This window comes from Lissotriton vulgaris, chromosome 5, assembly GCF_964263255.1.
Source record: "Lissotriton vulgaris chromosome 5, aLisVul1.2, whole genome shotgun sequence".
In the NCBI taxonomy this organism is placed as follows: Eukaryota; Metazoa; Chordata; class Amphibia; order Caudata; family Salamandridae; genus Lissotriton; species Lissotriton vulgaris.
The window spans coordinates 355,252,756-355,269,340 of NC_141693.1; the positions used below are offsets into that span (position 1 = coordinate 355,252,756).

The 16,585-nt window shown below is 43.2% G+C and overlaps 1 protein-coding gene across 28 annotated transcripts in view; it reads right to left on the bottom strand.

The window, feature by feature from the left end:
• The window catches only part of EIF4G3 (eukaryotic translation initiation factor 4 gamma 3), a 1,432,461-nt gene that overhangs the window by 1,045,274 nt on the left and 370,602 nt on the right, over positions 1-16,585 (bottom strand). For 17 of the 28 annotated variants that reach the window (XM_086921648.1, XM_086921641.1, XM_086921655.1 and 14 more), the window contains one exon: positions 1,603-1,635. The exons of the other annotated variants lie outside the window; for them this stretch is intronic. In XM_086921648.1, coding sequence (XP_086777774.1) covers positions 1,603-1,635 — 33 coding nt within the window. The remainder of the gene's footprint in view (positions 1-1,602; positions 1,636-16,585) is intronic. 28 annotated transcript variants of the gene reach the window in all.

A 16,585-nucleotide genomic window follows, 5' to 3' on the forward strand; every position in this document is an offset into this window, starting at 1 on the left:
CTAACTTTGCTCCAAACAGGATATGACAATGAACAAAAAATAAAAACATGGAATGTATAGACATGGATCAATTTTCTTCTCTAGAGTGACCAAATTATACCTAGGCATTCCAATCAACCCTTCTGAAGAACAACAAAGAACAACAAAGTAAGAGAATGGCACACTGAAATTACTATTACCCAGAAAATTAAGCCTGAAAATAAGTATGCAAAGCACGGTCACACAAAGTAATTTAATTGGGGGGTGCCCACTCATTAACAAGGAGGAAGCAGTATGTCATAATTCCTTTTATTAAAAATATAGAGTTTTGTGTGAAGCTAGAATGTCTATCTCAACTAAGAGGAAGTTCAATGCGTAAAAAACAATGGTTTTAATTACCTCTACCCCACCAACACCACACCCCAACAGCACAGGTGACTTCTTGTGTTCCATATAACGGTCAGAGCCTTAAAAGGGCTCTACACTGCTGATTTTGTTTTTTTAAACAGTCAATCACATCTACTAGCCTTGTCATTGGAAATGTGGTGGTCATTGGCAGGAGGGGTGGTGGTAGCCTCCTATTTAGTCTTGACTCGAGGTTAAAACGGTGCACTTTTCAAGTGGGTAAGTTCAGGCACAATGAAAGTCACATGATTTAACTGAACATCATGTTTCCTAAAATGGCTCATGCACTGGAGACTTGTAATCTAAAACGTATTCAGAGATGTTCAACCTAACAGTTATGGGTGTCAGGTTTTTAAAGACATTATCATGGGAGGGTGCCACTTTCTCAACTGGACCTTATAAGTGACTTTTGAAAGCTCAGAACCATCAAGGCCGCTTATTTGCATTTAATACCATTGTTTTAAGTACTCCGTAAACATTGTTCGCTAAATGAAAACAACCTTAAGAGTAAAGTGGAACCAAAAGCAGCAATATGAAAATAGCAATTCTTGCAAGATTGCATATGCACTTAAGATTATCCGGCAATCTGGTTCAAAAACTCGTAAAACTGCCACAAAGGCCAATATGAAACATCATTGTGATGATGAGCCATGGCTGGGAGAAATAGATCAAAGGAGAATGAACGAGTTTCGTGTCACCAGTTAGAGAAATGTACTGTATTGCAGCACTTAATCAAGCCTACACTTAAAAAGGGTGGGGGGGGATCCATCGAGAAGCACAGTAGGATGGATTGGACGTACTTTGCTGCCCCAAAACATAGGTCTAAATGCTTTTACAAGGTTGCCTGTTGTCAAAGCAATATAACGTGCTGCTTAAGTGTGACATTCGTTCTACAGGGGCCCGAAAATGGATTCTCTTGTTGAAATAATCAGTTAACAAGGCTGTAAAACGAAGACGTTTTGTAAGATGAAAAACTATTTGAAAAAAACTTTAGCAGGGTAACAAAGGCCCTTGGAACTCTAATCTCCATTATGCTCGTTATGGAATTTATGTATTGTAGCATTGCCCCCAAAGCCTTTATTATGCCCACTGCCTGTTGGACTTCTAATAACCATAGGCCCTAGCATCTTCGGCTACTACTGGGCAGCTATTACTCCTTAGTAAAGTGCATGATCGTGGTAGGTTAGGGTGCTATTAAAAGGGGTTAGCATATCATACCTGGTGATGGGTTGGTCGTGGCCCCGCAGCAAACTAAGGGAAAGAACAAGAGACAAACACAAAAGGAAAAGGCACAGAGAGTCAGAAACACAGCAACAACTGCAAATAAAATAAACAAAGAGAACAGATTCAACACTGCGCAAAATAAGAACACAACAAACACTGCAAGCTATGCCGCAGGACAGTGACAAACAGGTGCGAAGATCCAATAGTTTTAACAGACTACAAAAGGAAAAGCAGTGTGCCAGTTAAAAAGGCTTTCATCTGTGATATGAACGCAGCATACCTGTGCTTAATTAAAGTGTCTTCTGCCTCAAAACTTGCATTCACTTCTTTGTAGTTACTGCTAAGTGTAAAGGGCCCAGTTACTTACATATAACGCAGAATTCCCTCACAGCCACCGCTCTCCAGAGCATCTGCTGGACATCCTGTTTCCAACAGTTTCCCCCCCCTCCACCTCTGTTGCATATATATATATCCATTGTTTACTCAGCCTACAAAAACGGTCAGCTAGTGCTGGACCAAAGCCAGTTCTAACTCTTTCTACAAGAGTACACTGTGCACTACTTGGAAAGCAATAATACAGCAAACCCGATCTCTCTCAAATAATTAAAAGGGGTGAGACAGAGTACAACCGACACTAAAGGACCTAGGTCTGGATCTGTTCCTGGGCTTAGTAGGATGTTTCATTTTGCTGGTTGATTAATCGAATCTCCAATAAACACAACTACAAAAATTGATCTCTAAACTGCTTTTGAGAAGACGGACAGAAACCTTGGCAAGAAGGTGCAGGACCCTAGATTCCCATTCATGCAGTGCTCAAAAGAAAACAGGGAAACATACATCTTTGGTCCATACTTGATGTCAGCTGAGAAGATAAGACTGCAAATCTGTAGGACAACCATAGTTGCTGAGCAATCATAACATCATGCCTCGACCATAGCCTACTGAAACGACGAATGAATAACCTGCCTGAAAGAGAGAGCATCAAGAAACAGAGTACATCTTGATATTTAGAATCTTAATCATCCTCCCTCGATTCTTGCACCTTTGAGGCATGGTGAGCTGCTGCGAACATCAGGCATTTCATGGGCCATAAAGAGGTTTTAGAGGGCTCATGCATACACAAAGCACGAACAACCTAAAGTAGTGCTGCAATTGAAGGGAGTTCATTAGGCCTGAAGTCTCCACGCATTTTGCTGAAGATATGCTGAAGGCAAGTAGTGAAGAAAAAGAAGTTAAGAAGCATTGGTAAAGCCAATAGGTCTGGCTTTAAATGAATGCTGTATTGTAATGTGAAGCATTACAAGTAAAAAGCAGAGGAATCAATATGCATTCGTGTGGAAGCAAAGAACTGTAGACAAATATTGGTGTAGGTTAAAAAGTTAGGTGCCAATTGCACTAACAAGCGAGATATAAAAATCCATGCTGGTTAAACGACTGCACTATTCCCGTCTGCGCTGCTGCCAGACAAAGACAAACAGTAAATTATCTAGGTATCTAAGACACTTTTACAGCATTACAATGTCATGTGTGTGCCCTGAAAGTTAAAGCTCAACCAGCTTGATGTATAAAATGATCACCGCTGCAGTGGCGAGCAATCAATTTTTGTGGAAGCACAAATCGTCTGCCCAATCAAAACATGTACACCTGACTCCCAACATGTGGGCGGAGCCAAAGCCCCTCTCTAGGGATGCTCACATAATTGTCAGAAGACAACTGCATTGCCAAGCTAGACCATAAAGACAAATGGTCATTAACACCTTTACCGTGTCGAACACTCCGCCGCGGTGGTGGCGTTCAACTGAGTGGGCGGGGCTGTGTCGGCCAACGGTCGTTCGCAGCAACCAGCAGGTAGTGCTCGTGTCGGCCGTCATCCGACGGGAGCACGGAAGGGGTTAAACCAGGCTTTTTATTTCAAAGGCAGAAATGCAGAACCCTCAAACTAATCTCTGGAACTCACACAGGAGCTGAGGGCATAAGAAAGACTTTTTTATGAAACATTTGGGTTACGACTGTATATGAACATCCTTAGTAAAGTTAAATTGCTGGAGTTGGTTTCAAGTACACAAGTAGACTGAACTTTCTATCAATTGGCTGAGGAAGAGTAAACACCTTCATAGAAATAAACCTGAATAAACTCTGTAAACTTATCGTGATATCGAAAACACAGCTTCACAGTTGGAAGCAGCTTCAGCTTGTAAACCATAAGAACCAAGTAATGAACAAACTGGCATTTTTGAATTTTAGACCAGAATTTCCAAAAGTTTTATTATTACAACAAAAAGAGTCTGGGAAAACTCGCCTACAGAAATGAGGCACCATTACTCAACTTTACATCTTATTGCTTTTAGAGAAGGCTGTTAACTGCTTTCCAGCAATAACGGAATATATATGTATATTTAAAGACCGAATGACTTGAGCAAGTCTGCATCACTAACTAGCTTAAATCGCTTGTTGCAAGGTTTTAAAGTAAAAAGCAATAGCTTGAGAAATAATGGTATATTAGAAAATAGGTAAAAAGGACATACTCTACTTGCAGAAAGAATATTACAGAAAAACAGATAAGGACGAACAAAAAGCATTAGGTAAAATACTGGTAATAGTCGTTTTGCTTTAAAAAAAAACAAAAAATCACATTTCTGCACCTTACACTGAAGCTGCCCACAATTCTATAATGTGATGAAATAATAGTACGAGAATATTTCCTTCATATGAGCTAGGGATCCGCCTGCGTTTGGACATCAATGTCTCATCAATATTCTATCTACTGATGTGGGAGAGCTCAGGCCACAAATTAACGATCATTAATCTCCACATTAGCAGCCCCAAACTATTATTCTATGTAGAACCCTAGACTCAGATTACGCACGTCTCTTTCAACTTTATTTTCTCAGCAGACCAACATGTATATTTATCATAGCATATTATAAAAGCACTACATGTCCGATTAGTCCAAACAAGCAAGTTACTTACCTTTGGCAAAGCTTTATCCGGTAGAGACTCAATCTAGCCGGAGATTCCCTACCTTAGAATTATCTCCAGGCATCAGACTGGATCCGAAAATATTTCATGAGCAGTACCCCTGGGCGCTGGTAGGTTGTGTCGTTCGGCTGTGTGGTTTTGTCTGCGCCGGCAGCGACGTGTGTGGTGCCTAATTAAGCGCCACCCTAGCCTGCTGATGTCAGTTTCTTTTCACGACTTTCCTTGCCAGGAACGCAGAGCGACGAAGAACACTGACCGCTGGAAAGGAAAACTAAGGCCCTGAAAGGGGAACAGCCCTTTCCCTAGAAATCCGTTCACAGAGTGGGGAGGATTGTTGGGGAGTTACGGAAACTATAGCTAGATAGTCTCCACCAGATAAGGCATTACCGAAAGTAAATAACATATTCATCTGACAAGACTTCTAGCCGCAGATTTCTTACCTTAGAATAGATACCCAAGTAACACCTCTCCAGAGGTAGGTCTGAAAAACAACTTCACACTAAAAAGTCCAGCAGGACTGAACAAGCAAACTGTCGGTCCAGGAAGTAGTGTTTTGTAAACGTGTGCAGAGATGCACAAGTTGCTCCCTGCCAGATGTCCAGGACCGGAACTCTGCGTGCTAACGCAGTGGTCGCAGCCTTGTCTCTGGTGGAAAGAGCGTGCAAACCCTCTGAGGAGGTTAATTTTTGACCAATCCATAGCATATCTTAAAACAGTATGATCCATTTGCAGACGGTCCGTTTTTGTACCGCCTCCCCTTTCTGGCCTCCGACATACCCCACGAAGTGTTGTTCATCCATTCTGAACTCTTTTATGCGGTCATGGTAGAATGACAACGCTCTTTTTGGGTCAAGCCTGTGGAGTCACTCCTCTTCTGTAGAGAGATGAGGTGAAGCATAAAAGGTAAGGAGGTTGATGAACTGGCCTACATGAAAGGGTGTGAGCACTTTTAGGAAGGAAGTTCTAGTATGAAGGAACAGTTTGTCTAGGAAGATGTTGAGGTAGGGGAGCTTAAATGAAAAAGACTGGAGGTTTCTGACTCTCCGGGTAGATGTTATTTCCACTAGAAAGGCTGTCTTGATAGTTAGAAGCCCAAAAGGACAGTTGCCGAGCAGCTCAAAAGGAGCGCACATCTGGAAAGTCGGAACTAAATTTAGGTCCTACTGAGGAATGGTGAAGGAGGGAAAACATGTTAAAGACCTTTCAGAAACCCATGTACAATAGAGAACATGAAAAGCGACGGCTGATCAAGAAACTGCAAAAATGCCGAAATGGCAGAACGATGGCCTTTAAAGTGTCCAAAGCAGAGCCCTGCTGGGCAAGACAGAGAAGAAACAGAAGTACCTGAGTAGGAGGGATGAAAGGATGTAAACCTGTTTTTTTCACACCATGCCCCAAACTTGCCCCAACCGCAGGTGTATACCGTCTTGGTGGAGGGACAACGCCTAGATGTCAAGATGACAATACAGACAGAAAGAAGGTTAAAAACTGCCATCTGTCGTCACTCAATCTCCACGCATGACGGCAGAACCTTGACAGATTTGATGGGGGAGAACCCTCCCATGGTGCTGTGACGGAAGTCCCTCTTAAAGGGGCAGCCTAATCGGATACCAAACTCCCTGGGCCCAGTTTGGAGCCACAAGGATGACTTGGGGGCGGTTGTTCCTGATCTTTTTGAGAACTCTGGGCAGGAGTGGTACTGGCAGAAAGTCGTATTGGATGACCGAGCTCCACTCAAGATGAGAATCATCTCCAAGAAAGAGCCGCCTTGGAAACTCCAGCACGCAAAGGTGCTGACATTGCACATCCTCTGCGATGGTGAACTGATCTAGCTCTCCACACTGCTGAAAGAACTTGCACCACCTCTGGATGGAGAAGCCATTTGTAATCTGCTAGGCATTTTCGTTTGTCAGTCCTGCCATTTAGAGAGCCTGCCAGGTGTTGAACCACCAGGGAAATGCCATGACCTTTCAGCCATATCCAGAGACCCAGGGCCTCTTGACAAAGGTTACATGACTTCACACGGCCCTGGCTGTTGCAGTACCAGATGGCAGTGGTGTTGTCTGTGAACACCTACACCAGCCTTCCCTTGATGGAGGGTAGAAAGGCTTTCAATGCCAGTCGGATCGCCAAGAACTCCAAAAGGTTGATGTACAGCCCAGATTTCCCCAGAGATTCCGGCGGAGACCAGAGGCTTCTGATCTCCACTCTCACAGACGGGTGCACCAGCCCAGGAGTGATGCATCTGTCACTCCTGTCAGATCTGGTGGTAGGGGAAGGGAGAGGAGTCTTCCATTGACACAATCGTAGTTTGTTAGCTACCACAAGAGATCTTTTGCAGTGCCATCCGAGATCCGGAACGTGTTGGGAGACATTACCCTGATTCTGCACCCACTGGAACTTCAGGTCTCACTGCAGAGCCCACATATGCCAGCGGGCACGTGTCACAAGCAGACTCAGGATAGAGGCTGAAAAATTTGGTATCCTAGCCTGAATATCCTGGACTCGCCATTCAGGAGGATAGGCCCGAAACAGAACTGTGTCCAGACTAGCTACAATGAAAGGAAGAGTCTGAGAAAGGGTAAGGTGTGACTTCTGCAAGCAGACTGTGAACCCCAGCGAGTGTAGGAGGTCTGCTGTAGTCTGGAGGTTGGAGATGACTACCGGAGATGAGCCTGCCTTCAAAAGCCAGTCATCGAGACAGGGGGAAGACTGGCAACCTTGAGTTCCGCAGATGAGCAGCTACCACCACCATCACCTTGGTGAACATCCAAGGGGCACTGGTAAGGCCAAAGGGAAGCACAGTGAACTGAAAGTGCTGGTAACCTACTGTGGAACACAGGTAACATCTGTGGGTAATCGGGACAAGGATGTGGAAGTATGCATCCTGCAAGTCTAAAGCTACCATCCAGTTCTCCGGTCTAGGGCAGACAGGACTTGTGCGAGTATTATCATTTTGAATTTCTCCTTTTTTAGTAAGAAATTGAAAGGGTGCCGGTCTAGGACAGGACGAAGACCTCTTTTCTTTTTGGGAAACCGGAAAGGCGCTGGAATATCAACTAAGACCTATTTTTGATGCTCGCACCATCTCATTGGCTCCCTTGGCCAAGAGAGCCACCACTCCCTCGCATAGTACGCACAGATGGTCCGCCAACCTGATGTGTGTGGGTGGCATGGGAGGAGGGATAGTCATGAAGGGGAGGGATTAGCCCCTTCGGACCATCTGGAAACCAAGCGGTCTATGGTTATTGACCTACAGTGGTGCAGGTGAAGGCATATCCTGCCACTCACTGGTTTCCAATGATAGCTGTAGGGCAAACTAAAGAGGCTCAGTGGCTGTGGCTGCGACTTCTTGCTGTTCTTCTTCTTGTGGGACAACTGACTGCAACGAAGATTGATGGCTCTACAATCAATCTGGGGACATTCCTCTCGACTGGGATAGGGAAAGCTGCAGCATTGCACCTCGAGAGGCAAGAAGCTTGACAGATCACTCCCTCAAGGCCTTGGGGTGCATGGTACAACAATTGGCGCAGGTCTTGGTGTGTTCGCACTCAAGGCACCAGAGACAGACAAGTTAAGGGTCTATTACCGACATACGACGGTGACAGTCACTGGAAGACTTGAACCCAGCCTTCCTCTGGGGGACACAGATTGGGGACAGTTCAAGAACGAACATGACATCTGCCACCTCGAGGAGATATGGAGCGTCTCACCTGTGGCTAGGAATGGGTACACCTATTTCTGTGTGAATGCAATAGTGTCAACCAGGGGCAGAGCATGGGGGGGTGGAGGGGAGAAAGGGAGGCGGTTGTTGGTGACGTGGGTGAAGGCAGACCTACAATGTTCAGTAAGAGTCCTATTTGTTACTTTCCAGGATTTGCTGCTTATAAGGGTGGGCATCTGTAGTGCAACTCTATTGTGCTGATTAATGTGTATAATCCGGTTGATGGGTGGAAAGAGGAGACCCAAGCCATAAGTACTATAGAGGATTTTCTCTCTGACAACAACGGTAAAGGTTGGATCCCAGTGGCAGGTGATTTAAACTCCACTCTTGAACCTCTTAGGTCATTTGATCAAGATATGTTACTAGAGGAGGATGCAAAATGGATAATTCACTCCATAAACCTGCCTACTGTAAAATAGTCCCGAAGGTTGCACAGCTACTTGTATTAATGCTGAATTTTAATTTGAGAGCAGCAAAACGTAAAATCTTATCTGATATTAAAGGAAAGCATACTTTTAATAGGTGAGCCTATACTAGCTGATGAATAATTTTTTAATTGGCTTAAAGGGCTAGGCTTTTGTATAGGACATGGGGTTACTGACAGGGTAGACCGTGATCACAACACTCAAAGCCTTTCATTCTATGTACCATTGCCAACGTTCCACCAATCCAGGGTTTTGTATAAGTTGGGGTGTAGACATCTCCAAGAATGGAAAAACAAAAAAACAATTAGATTGAGGGGGATTGAAAAACAGCTGGAAGCTCTGGAGGAAGTGGTTGCCGAGGCTAAAGAGCTTGTAGCAGTTTTGGATAATTTGGAAGCCAGAGGATAAAGGTCTGCTAATCCATGAGGCGTTCTTTATTAGTGTATGGGATCGCCTGGCGCAAGACATCAACCAAAATCACACAATCCAGAAAGAAGCCCTCTGGTATTCCAAAGGCTGTCGACTGGCTCAGCTATTGGCAGCAGCCAAATCCAAGGACAGGTCTCAGCTTGTGGGTGTAGGGCACTTTCAAAAAGGAACTGGAGATTTCTAAAAGAGTCTGGGATGATGCACTGTAGGACAAGTTGTATAATGCCATAATGGCACATGATAATGCAAGCTTTTGGGCGTTCTTGGCGCTGAGGAATAATGGTGGCAAAAAGTTAGTTGGGTACCACGTGCAACCTGAGGACTGAGTATCCCATTTTAGTAACCTATATTCATGTAATAATGTAATAAGATGGCTAGGCATCAACTCCAGGTTGGCAGTCAATTTAAAGAAACATAATACTCTTGTGTCCGAACTAAGTGAGACTGAAGAGGCTATTAGAGCAAGCTTATCAGCAAAAATACTCAGCCTGGTAGGATTCCAAATGAGCTTCTTAAATCTAACTAGGAAATCTGGGGACCCTACATATACCATCTTTCGAATGCCATTTTGAAAGGCATGGCAATTTCTAAAACCCGGCATACTGCAGGCATCGTTTCAATCCACAAGAAAGGCCAACAGAGTGTTCCGAAAAACTATCGACCAATCAGCTTGTTAGACGCTTCACAGAAGATCTTCTGTAAAAAATTCTGGTACATCTCCTGGTTTGGTTCCAGGAATAAAATATACTATCTAATCTCCAGGCGGGATTTAGAAGTGATGACAGTACGGCTGATTGGATACTTCATTTAGCCTTTTTTGGTAGACTGTAGTAGTTACTGGGTGTCTTTTTGTCGCCTTCGTTGACCTAAGGGCAGCCTTTGATTTAGTCCCTAAGGCTATGCTGTGGTCCTAGTTAGATAGGATGGGCATCCCTCCAACCTACTTGTGAATTTGGTATGGTTATAAGTATTCGGCAGGGGGTCAGGCAGGGTTGTCCCCTGGCCCCCACTCCATTCTCACGGATATAAAAAAATAATTAGTAAATCAGTTGGACAAGGATGGTTGTGAAACACGCTGGGTGGGAGTCAGGGGAGTGCCCGCTTTATTCTTTACTCTTTGCAGATTGCACTCTCCTGATCTCCAAATCACTTTCCAATGGACTCCTGGATAACTAACTTCTTTTGCAAAGAGTGTGGGCTTTAACTCAATAGCTCCAAAACAAAATGTATGTTATTCAACCGTACAAGATGCAAAAAGTACAAATGTAGACTGTACCTTGAGTCAGACCAATTAGAGCAGTTCTCTAACTTTGAATACTTTGGGAAATTTGGATTGGTCAATGCAGGTCCAAGAAATCAGTTTGCTCACTGCCTCACTATTCGGCAAGAGTGACCAATATTTTTAATAGAACAGTGCCCAAGAAAGCTGCCCTGGCAATCGAGATCTATAATGTAAAAACACTAGGAGCGGTCTTGTATGGTGCTGAGGTCTGAGGCCATGCTAACTGTAATATTTGAACACCAACGGAAAATAGGTTAATCAGGTACCTCTTTGCCCTCCCCCAGAATACGCCAATGATCCGGTTATATCTTGATCTTCCTTTTAGGGAAATTTACTGGAAAGCTGAGTTAAGGCCAATACTTCATTGGTATTGGATATTGAATATGGACCTCACTGACCTTCGGCGCATATAGAGAATTCCTAAACGATCTCCTGGTCTTATCTAGGACCCAAGATAAACTATGGTTTATGCATGCAAGGTCTATGCTCAGAAAGTTGGGGATAGAGAGATTCTGAGTGTCCCCGGAGGAGTTTAGTGCTGTATCTAAAATGGCTATCAAGTAAACCTATTCAGAGAAGGTATCTGTGGAATCTGTTCAGAGATGTGTGGGGCTCCCTTACCTTCGAATTTATGAATTTTTCCAAGATATGAGATAACAATTGATAAGATTACCTCCTCCTCAAGCTCAGAAATTGTTCCTCCAATTCAGGTACCAGAGTCTCCCTATTAGAACTTATTGTGTTCAATGGGCGAATGTGAAAAACAGCAGTGATGAGTGTCCGGTGTGCAGAGGGCCATCATAAACTAGATCACATAGGTTATATTTTTGTATAGTATATGACACACAGAGTAGAAGATGGCTATTGCCGTTGTGCAGGCTCCTAGCTGTAAGAAAGTATTTGGATGCACTTAGAATTTTAAGAACTGACTGCTCCGGGCTGGTGGTCTTCGCTGCTGCAATGTACCTTTTGGCTGCCTGGATCTAGTGATCTAAGTGCATCCGAGCACATGATATGGACCTGATATGCTAATCATATAGGAGGGAACTGGTGATCTGTTGATTTTGCAATGTATCAAGCTTTTGTATGTGGATTGTATATTATTTTAACTAATCCTTGTACAAATTTTCCTTAGTGGTGCTGTTCTCTTTTCAGTCTAGAAATTAAATGAGGATGCATAAGTACTTTTACCTTTTGTTCTATTCTAAGTATGAGATGTAAATGCTGTTTTGCACTGGTGAAGTTAAGTGGGAGGGTATGAAGGGTTTCATCATGCTGCTAAATTGGAACCTCTGTTTGTTTTTATAGCCAATTCAAGGGATTTTTAAGTGATTTTATTAGTTCTCTGTTTAAACCAGATTGTACTGGCACCTTTAATGTAATGTATGGAGTAGTTCATTTTAGATGTGCCACAATGCTTTATATGCATCTGTTTGTACTTTTATGATCCTTGTGGATACCATAAAGTTAAGACTGATGGAGAATGATAATCCAGTAATCCTCGTTGACATCCCTGCCGCACAGGAGGCAAGTCTCACAAAACTTCGACAAAAGGGCTGAAAAGAAAAAAAACAGTAAAAAAAGACTGGGAGTAGCTCTCTACGGATCTGTGCTGACAGGCCCAACTGGGAGCAGTTCTCTCCGGATCTGCGCTGACAGGCGTGGAAATAAAAGAACAGGGGTTGGCGCACTGGGTTGGCGCAGGCAACGCCATGCAAAGCTGATCGATGTCACCTAACAGAACAGAGGGGTACTGGTCACAAAAACATTCCAGGTCCAGTCTGATGCCTGGGGATAATTCTAAGGTAAGGAATCTGCGGTTAGAAGTCTCAATCAGATAGAACGTCAACAGTATCCATCCAATCACAGTTCTTCTTTGCCCATAAACCAAACCACCAGGAAAAGTACATAATCTTTCTAAGCTGCTCAACAGCAAGCTAAGTGATTCTTCTTGTGTATTGCTTTATAGGGAACTGTTGGGATTCATAACTTTGTGATGCGATTATTTGATTTAGGAGTAGCCAATGATCATTTTCTTGCTATTCTTTGAGTGTTCTGGGTTTAAGTGTTTGACCGGGAGGTGGTCGGCTTATCAGGAAGCGCAAGTGCATGTCTGTAGCTGTAGGGAGAAGTGATTCAGTGTGGTATTCTCAGAAGAAGTCCACAGAGCTGCGGCTTTGGGGTGCAGATTTGGCCGTGGGGAGAAAACATTCCTGTGGTGTGGGTGGCCCTAGAAAAGTCACAGTTACAAAGAGTGTGGTGCTTATCAAATGCAACTAGAGAGTGCCGGAGAGCCTTCAGTGCTCAGAGCGTGTCTCACTGGTCCCTTATTTAGGACTGGGAGGGAGTGACGCAATTGCACACTGCAGATTCTGATGCAGGACCCACAGATCTTTTCTTTAATATCTTCTAGCTTTCTGTAGGAAGGCTCAAGATGCATCATTGATACTGCACATGGTCTTCGGCCAAAAAGTGTTCAGAGGGCCAGCAGAAGCAGGGGGCACTCGACTGGCCGTCCTTACACCGTAGCTCCCCAAAAATAGCAGTCACAGAAATCCTTTCAAAAGGAAGACCAAAGGAAGTTGGGGGTTTCTTCCCAACCTGAGGGTCCAGCAGAGGTCGGACGACAGAGGAGTCTTGCGTGGGACCAGCAACACACCAAAAGATGCCACAAGTAAGGAATATCCCTTTTTCCCAACCAAAGTGGGGGGTGGAGTAGACTGAAATGGTTCAAGCACAAGTGGAAAGAAATAACTGGGGAACCTGGGTGCTTCAGAATGTTTCAGGGTTTCGAACAAAGTTCTCTTAGATACTGAAGCAGGGAATAAGGCCTTACTACTACTCATTCTCACATGCAGACACGCTACTCGTAGACCACGAGGTAAGGCTGCCCTCCTGAAGGGAGCAATCACCCCCTGGGGGTTTCACAGCAATCTCTTCCTAGTGGAGAGGAAAGACAATGGGTACTGTCCATATAAATAAATTCAAAGACATTCAACACATGGTAAGTATACTATCTCTACAAGATGGAAAGTATGCACCTTCCTCATGCACTTCCTATTGCCAAATGATTGAATGGTGCTGTTGGGCTTGAAGGATCAAAACTCACCGTCCCAATCTTCTGATCTCATAGAAGATTCTTTCAATTTATGTAGCGGCATCAGATCTACAAATCTGTCTCAAAGCCATTCGGTCTTACTTGAGCACCTTCTTGCTTCACCAAAGTGCTGAAACCAGCGGTAGAGTGGATGAGATCCTAAAGCATCAGGTTGATAGTCTAGCTGGAATACATATTATTGATAAACCAGGACCAGGTCTGGTTGAAGGATCAGTTGCAGAAGGCAATTTCACTCATCCATGGTATGGGGATCCTAATAATCAAGCAGACATCGATATTCAAACCCTTTCAAAGACTTCCCTTCTTGGGGTTTCAGATTGACAGCCAACGCTGAAACTCACTTACAGGAAAATGGCCATCAGACAGGAATTAAAAAATACCTTTGGCAAAAAAGAGGGATTCATTGCTGCAACTAGCCAGTCTGTGGTAAAATGTAACCGAGCTTTTGATCCTATTAAAGAGGAGTTTAGACATCCAGGTAGACCTAGACTCCTAACTGCTTAAAAAAAAAAATAATCTTTTAAACCAGTCTCTTCCTCCACCATTGCCTGGTGGGTTTGCTTGCTTATGCTGGAAACATGCATATATACATCCATCTTTACACCTCATTCAACCAGAGGACCTAAGGCTTCTAAAGCTCTTTCTCTGGGGAGTAGACTAGAGGACATACTAAATGGAGTGTACTAATCTTCAGACTACCTTTAAGAAACTCTACTATGAACCTAGTATGTGGGTGGCATCAAAGGTTGTTAGTAAGCTTTAAACATGTATAATTTGAGCATCTGCTCCTGACAGAGGTCAAATGTTTCCAGCTATCGTGAAAGTTTCAATACTTTTAAGATCACCGAGGAGAGAATAATCCCAACCAATATGGCAGCGGACATTCTATTTCTCGCCCAGAAGAAAGAATATTCTATTAATGGAAAGCATGTGTATTATATGTATGTATGAATTTTGCAGTAGTTTTGACGTGGACTCAATGCTATGAGTGAACCACTGCAAGCAATTACTTTAGATTATTTAGGGATTCAATTTTATGAGAAGCATTGCAAACAAGTATTTTATAATATTTAGGGATTGAAAATTAATGATTTAAACCTTCATTTGTAATAGGGTCAAAACAGAAACATTACCAACAAAATAAGAATGAATAAACAGCAAGCACTGAGAAAGAGAAAGCGCTTTTCCTAATGAACTGTTCTATCGGCAAAACAAATGAATAGCTGCCTACTGTTCCAGTTCTCTTTGGACTAGGCCTGGGCGTAGTTTGCAGAGTTTTGCTACGTGGAACTCTGCGAAGTTACAAAAAAACCTCTGCGAACTTCCGCGAGTGGCGAAGTGCAGTGCGAACTGCAGTTTGCACTGGTATTTCTGACGCTTGGGTAGAAATTCTGCCTGAGCGGCAGCTCACGCTCATGAACTGTTCGCGATCGGGGAAAAAACTCTGCTGCACACCTTCGAAGCAGAGTTTTGTGCACTCCGCGAGCTCCGCAGAGTGCAGATAACTCCGCGAACAGAAGGAAGTTCAACGCCCAGGCCTAGTTTGGACTAATGGGACATAAAATCCTTTACCATTGTTATACTAAATAATCATGTTGGGGTGTTAAGAAAATAAGGTGTAAAGAGCCATGCATAATCCTTGCCTCCGTGTTCTTAATAGAATATAAACTTTGCTTTACAATGGATACGAAATTCTGCATCCATTACCATTAATGGTCGTAATACACAATACACCAGGGAAAGTCACTAGTCCGAGAAATTGTTTAGTAGGTTGAGATCCATTGTATTGGCAAAAAAAAATAAAGATGTCAGGAGTCTGGTTTACAATCAGTGAAACTGCAGTTTAATTGCAACCATCTTCAACGAGTCACCGGTGCAACAATATCCCTATTACAACTTTGGGGTTTCTACATCCAACGCCATCAAGTCATTACTATATCCTCTATCCTTCTGCTATCATTTCATATCCAAATAACTGACTAACCTATCCACCACATAAAATGTACTTGCATGTTTCACTATACTAATTCAACACTAATCCTCTATGGGTCCCGGAGTAGCGTGCTACCTGCCAAAAAAGCAATTCGACGCCTCGTCAGAGGTAGTAAGCGCTATATAAATGCAATTACAATACAACTCAGTCCCCGAAACAGAATATCATTCTTAAATGATCACATTCATGCACTCAGTTTCATAACTTTGTGGATTCCTTTTGATTTGATGCAGTAGGTTTCCTATACGGGATGCCACCAACATAGAGAGGTCTCGACCTAACCCTGGAGAATGGCAGGACCGTTGACTCGGGACATTATTTATTACTTGAGACAGCACAATGGCATTGTACCTGGAGGGTTTGGTTACTTTGCTTGTTGAATTAATGTTTATTGGGCTTAGTACAAAGGCATAGTATCCTTGAATGGCTCTGTAATGACATGAGCATCTCCCAATTCCCTATATGTTGGCATCTAGGCATATTAGTTACTTTTGACCAAGAGCTATGTAATGGTCGACAACTGTATGTATTGTGGGTTTGTTTTATTGTCAACACTCAATAAAAATGTAATGAAAAAAAAGTTAGTGTTAGTGTTAGTCTAATTCCTAGACTAACACAAAAATGGTTAAACCTGATCACATTCAACTCATTAGTTTTCCTAATTCACACTTCATGAATGACAAATGAATACAAACTCCTCTGCATCACTCACACAAGAGGATGTGGCATAACTGGCGGAGCTGTTGCATATGGAGCCGAGGTCCCAGGTTCAAGTCTCGGCATCAGCTAAACATCTTGTGATTCGGGGCAAATTACTTGATCTGGCCACTCTCAAACTGTTTTATTCATAAATAAATGGCTTCACTAATTTGAACTGTGTGTCTTTGGTGGTCACATAACATATCCATAACGTTTCATTATGACTAGTCGACATCGGTACTTTAAATGAGTTATAAACTGCTGCACAACTGGCCTAATACTTTACAGTTTACCTCATTTACTCCATACATCATTGGTCGCATGCATT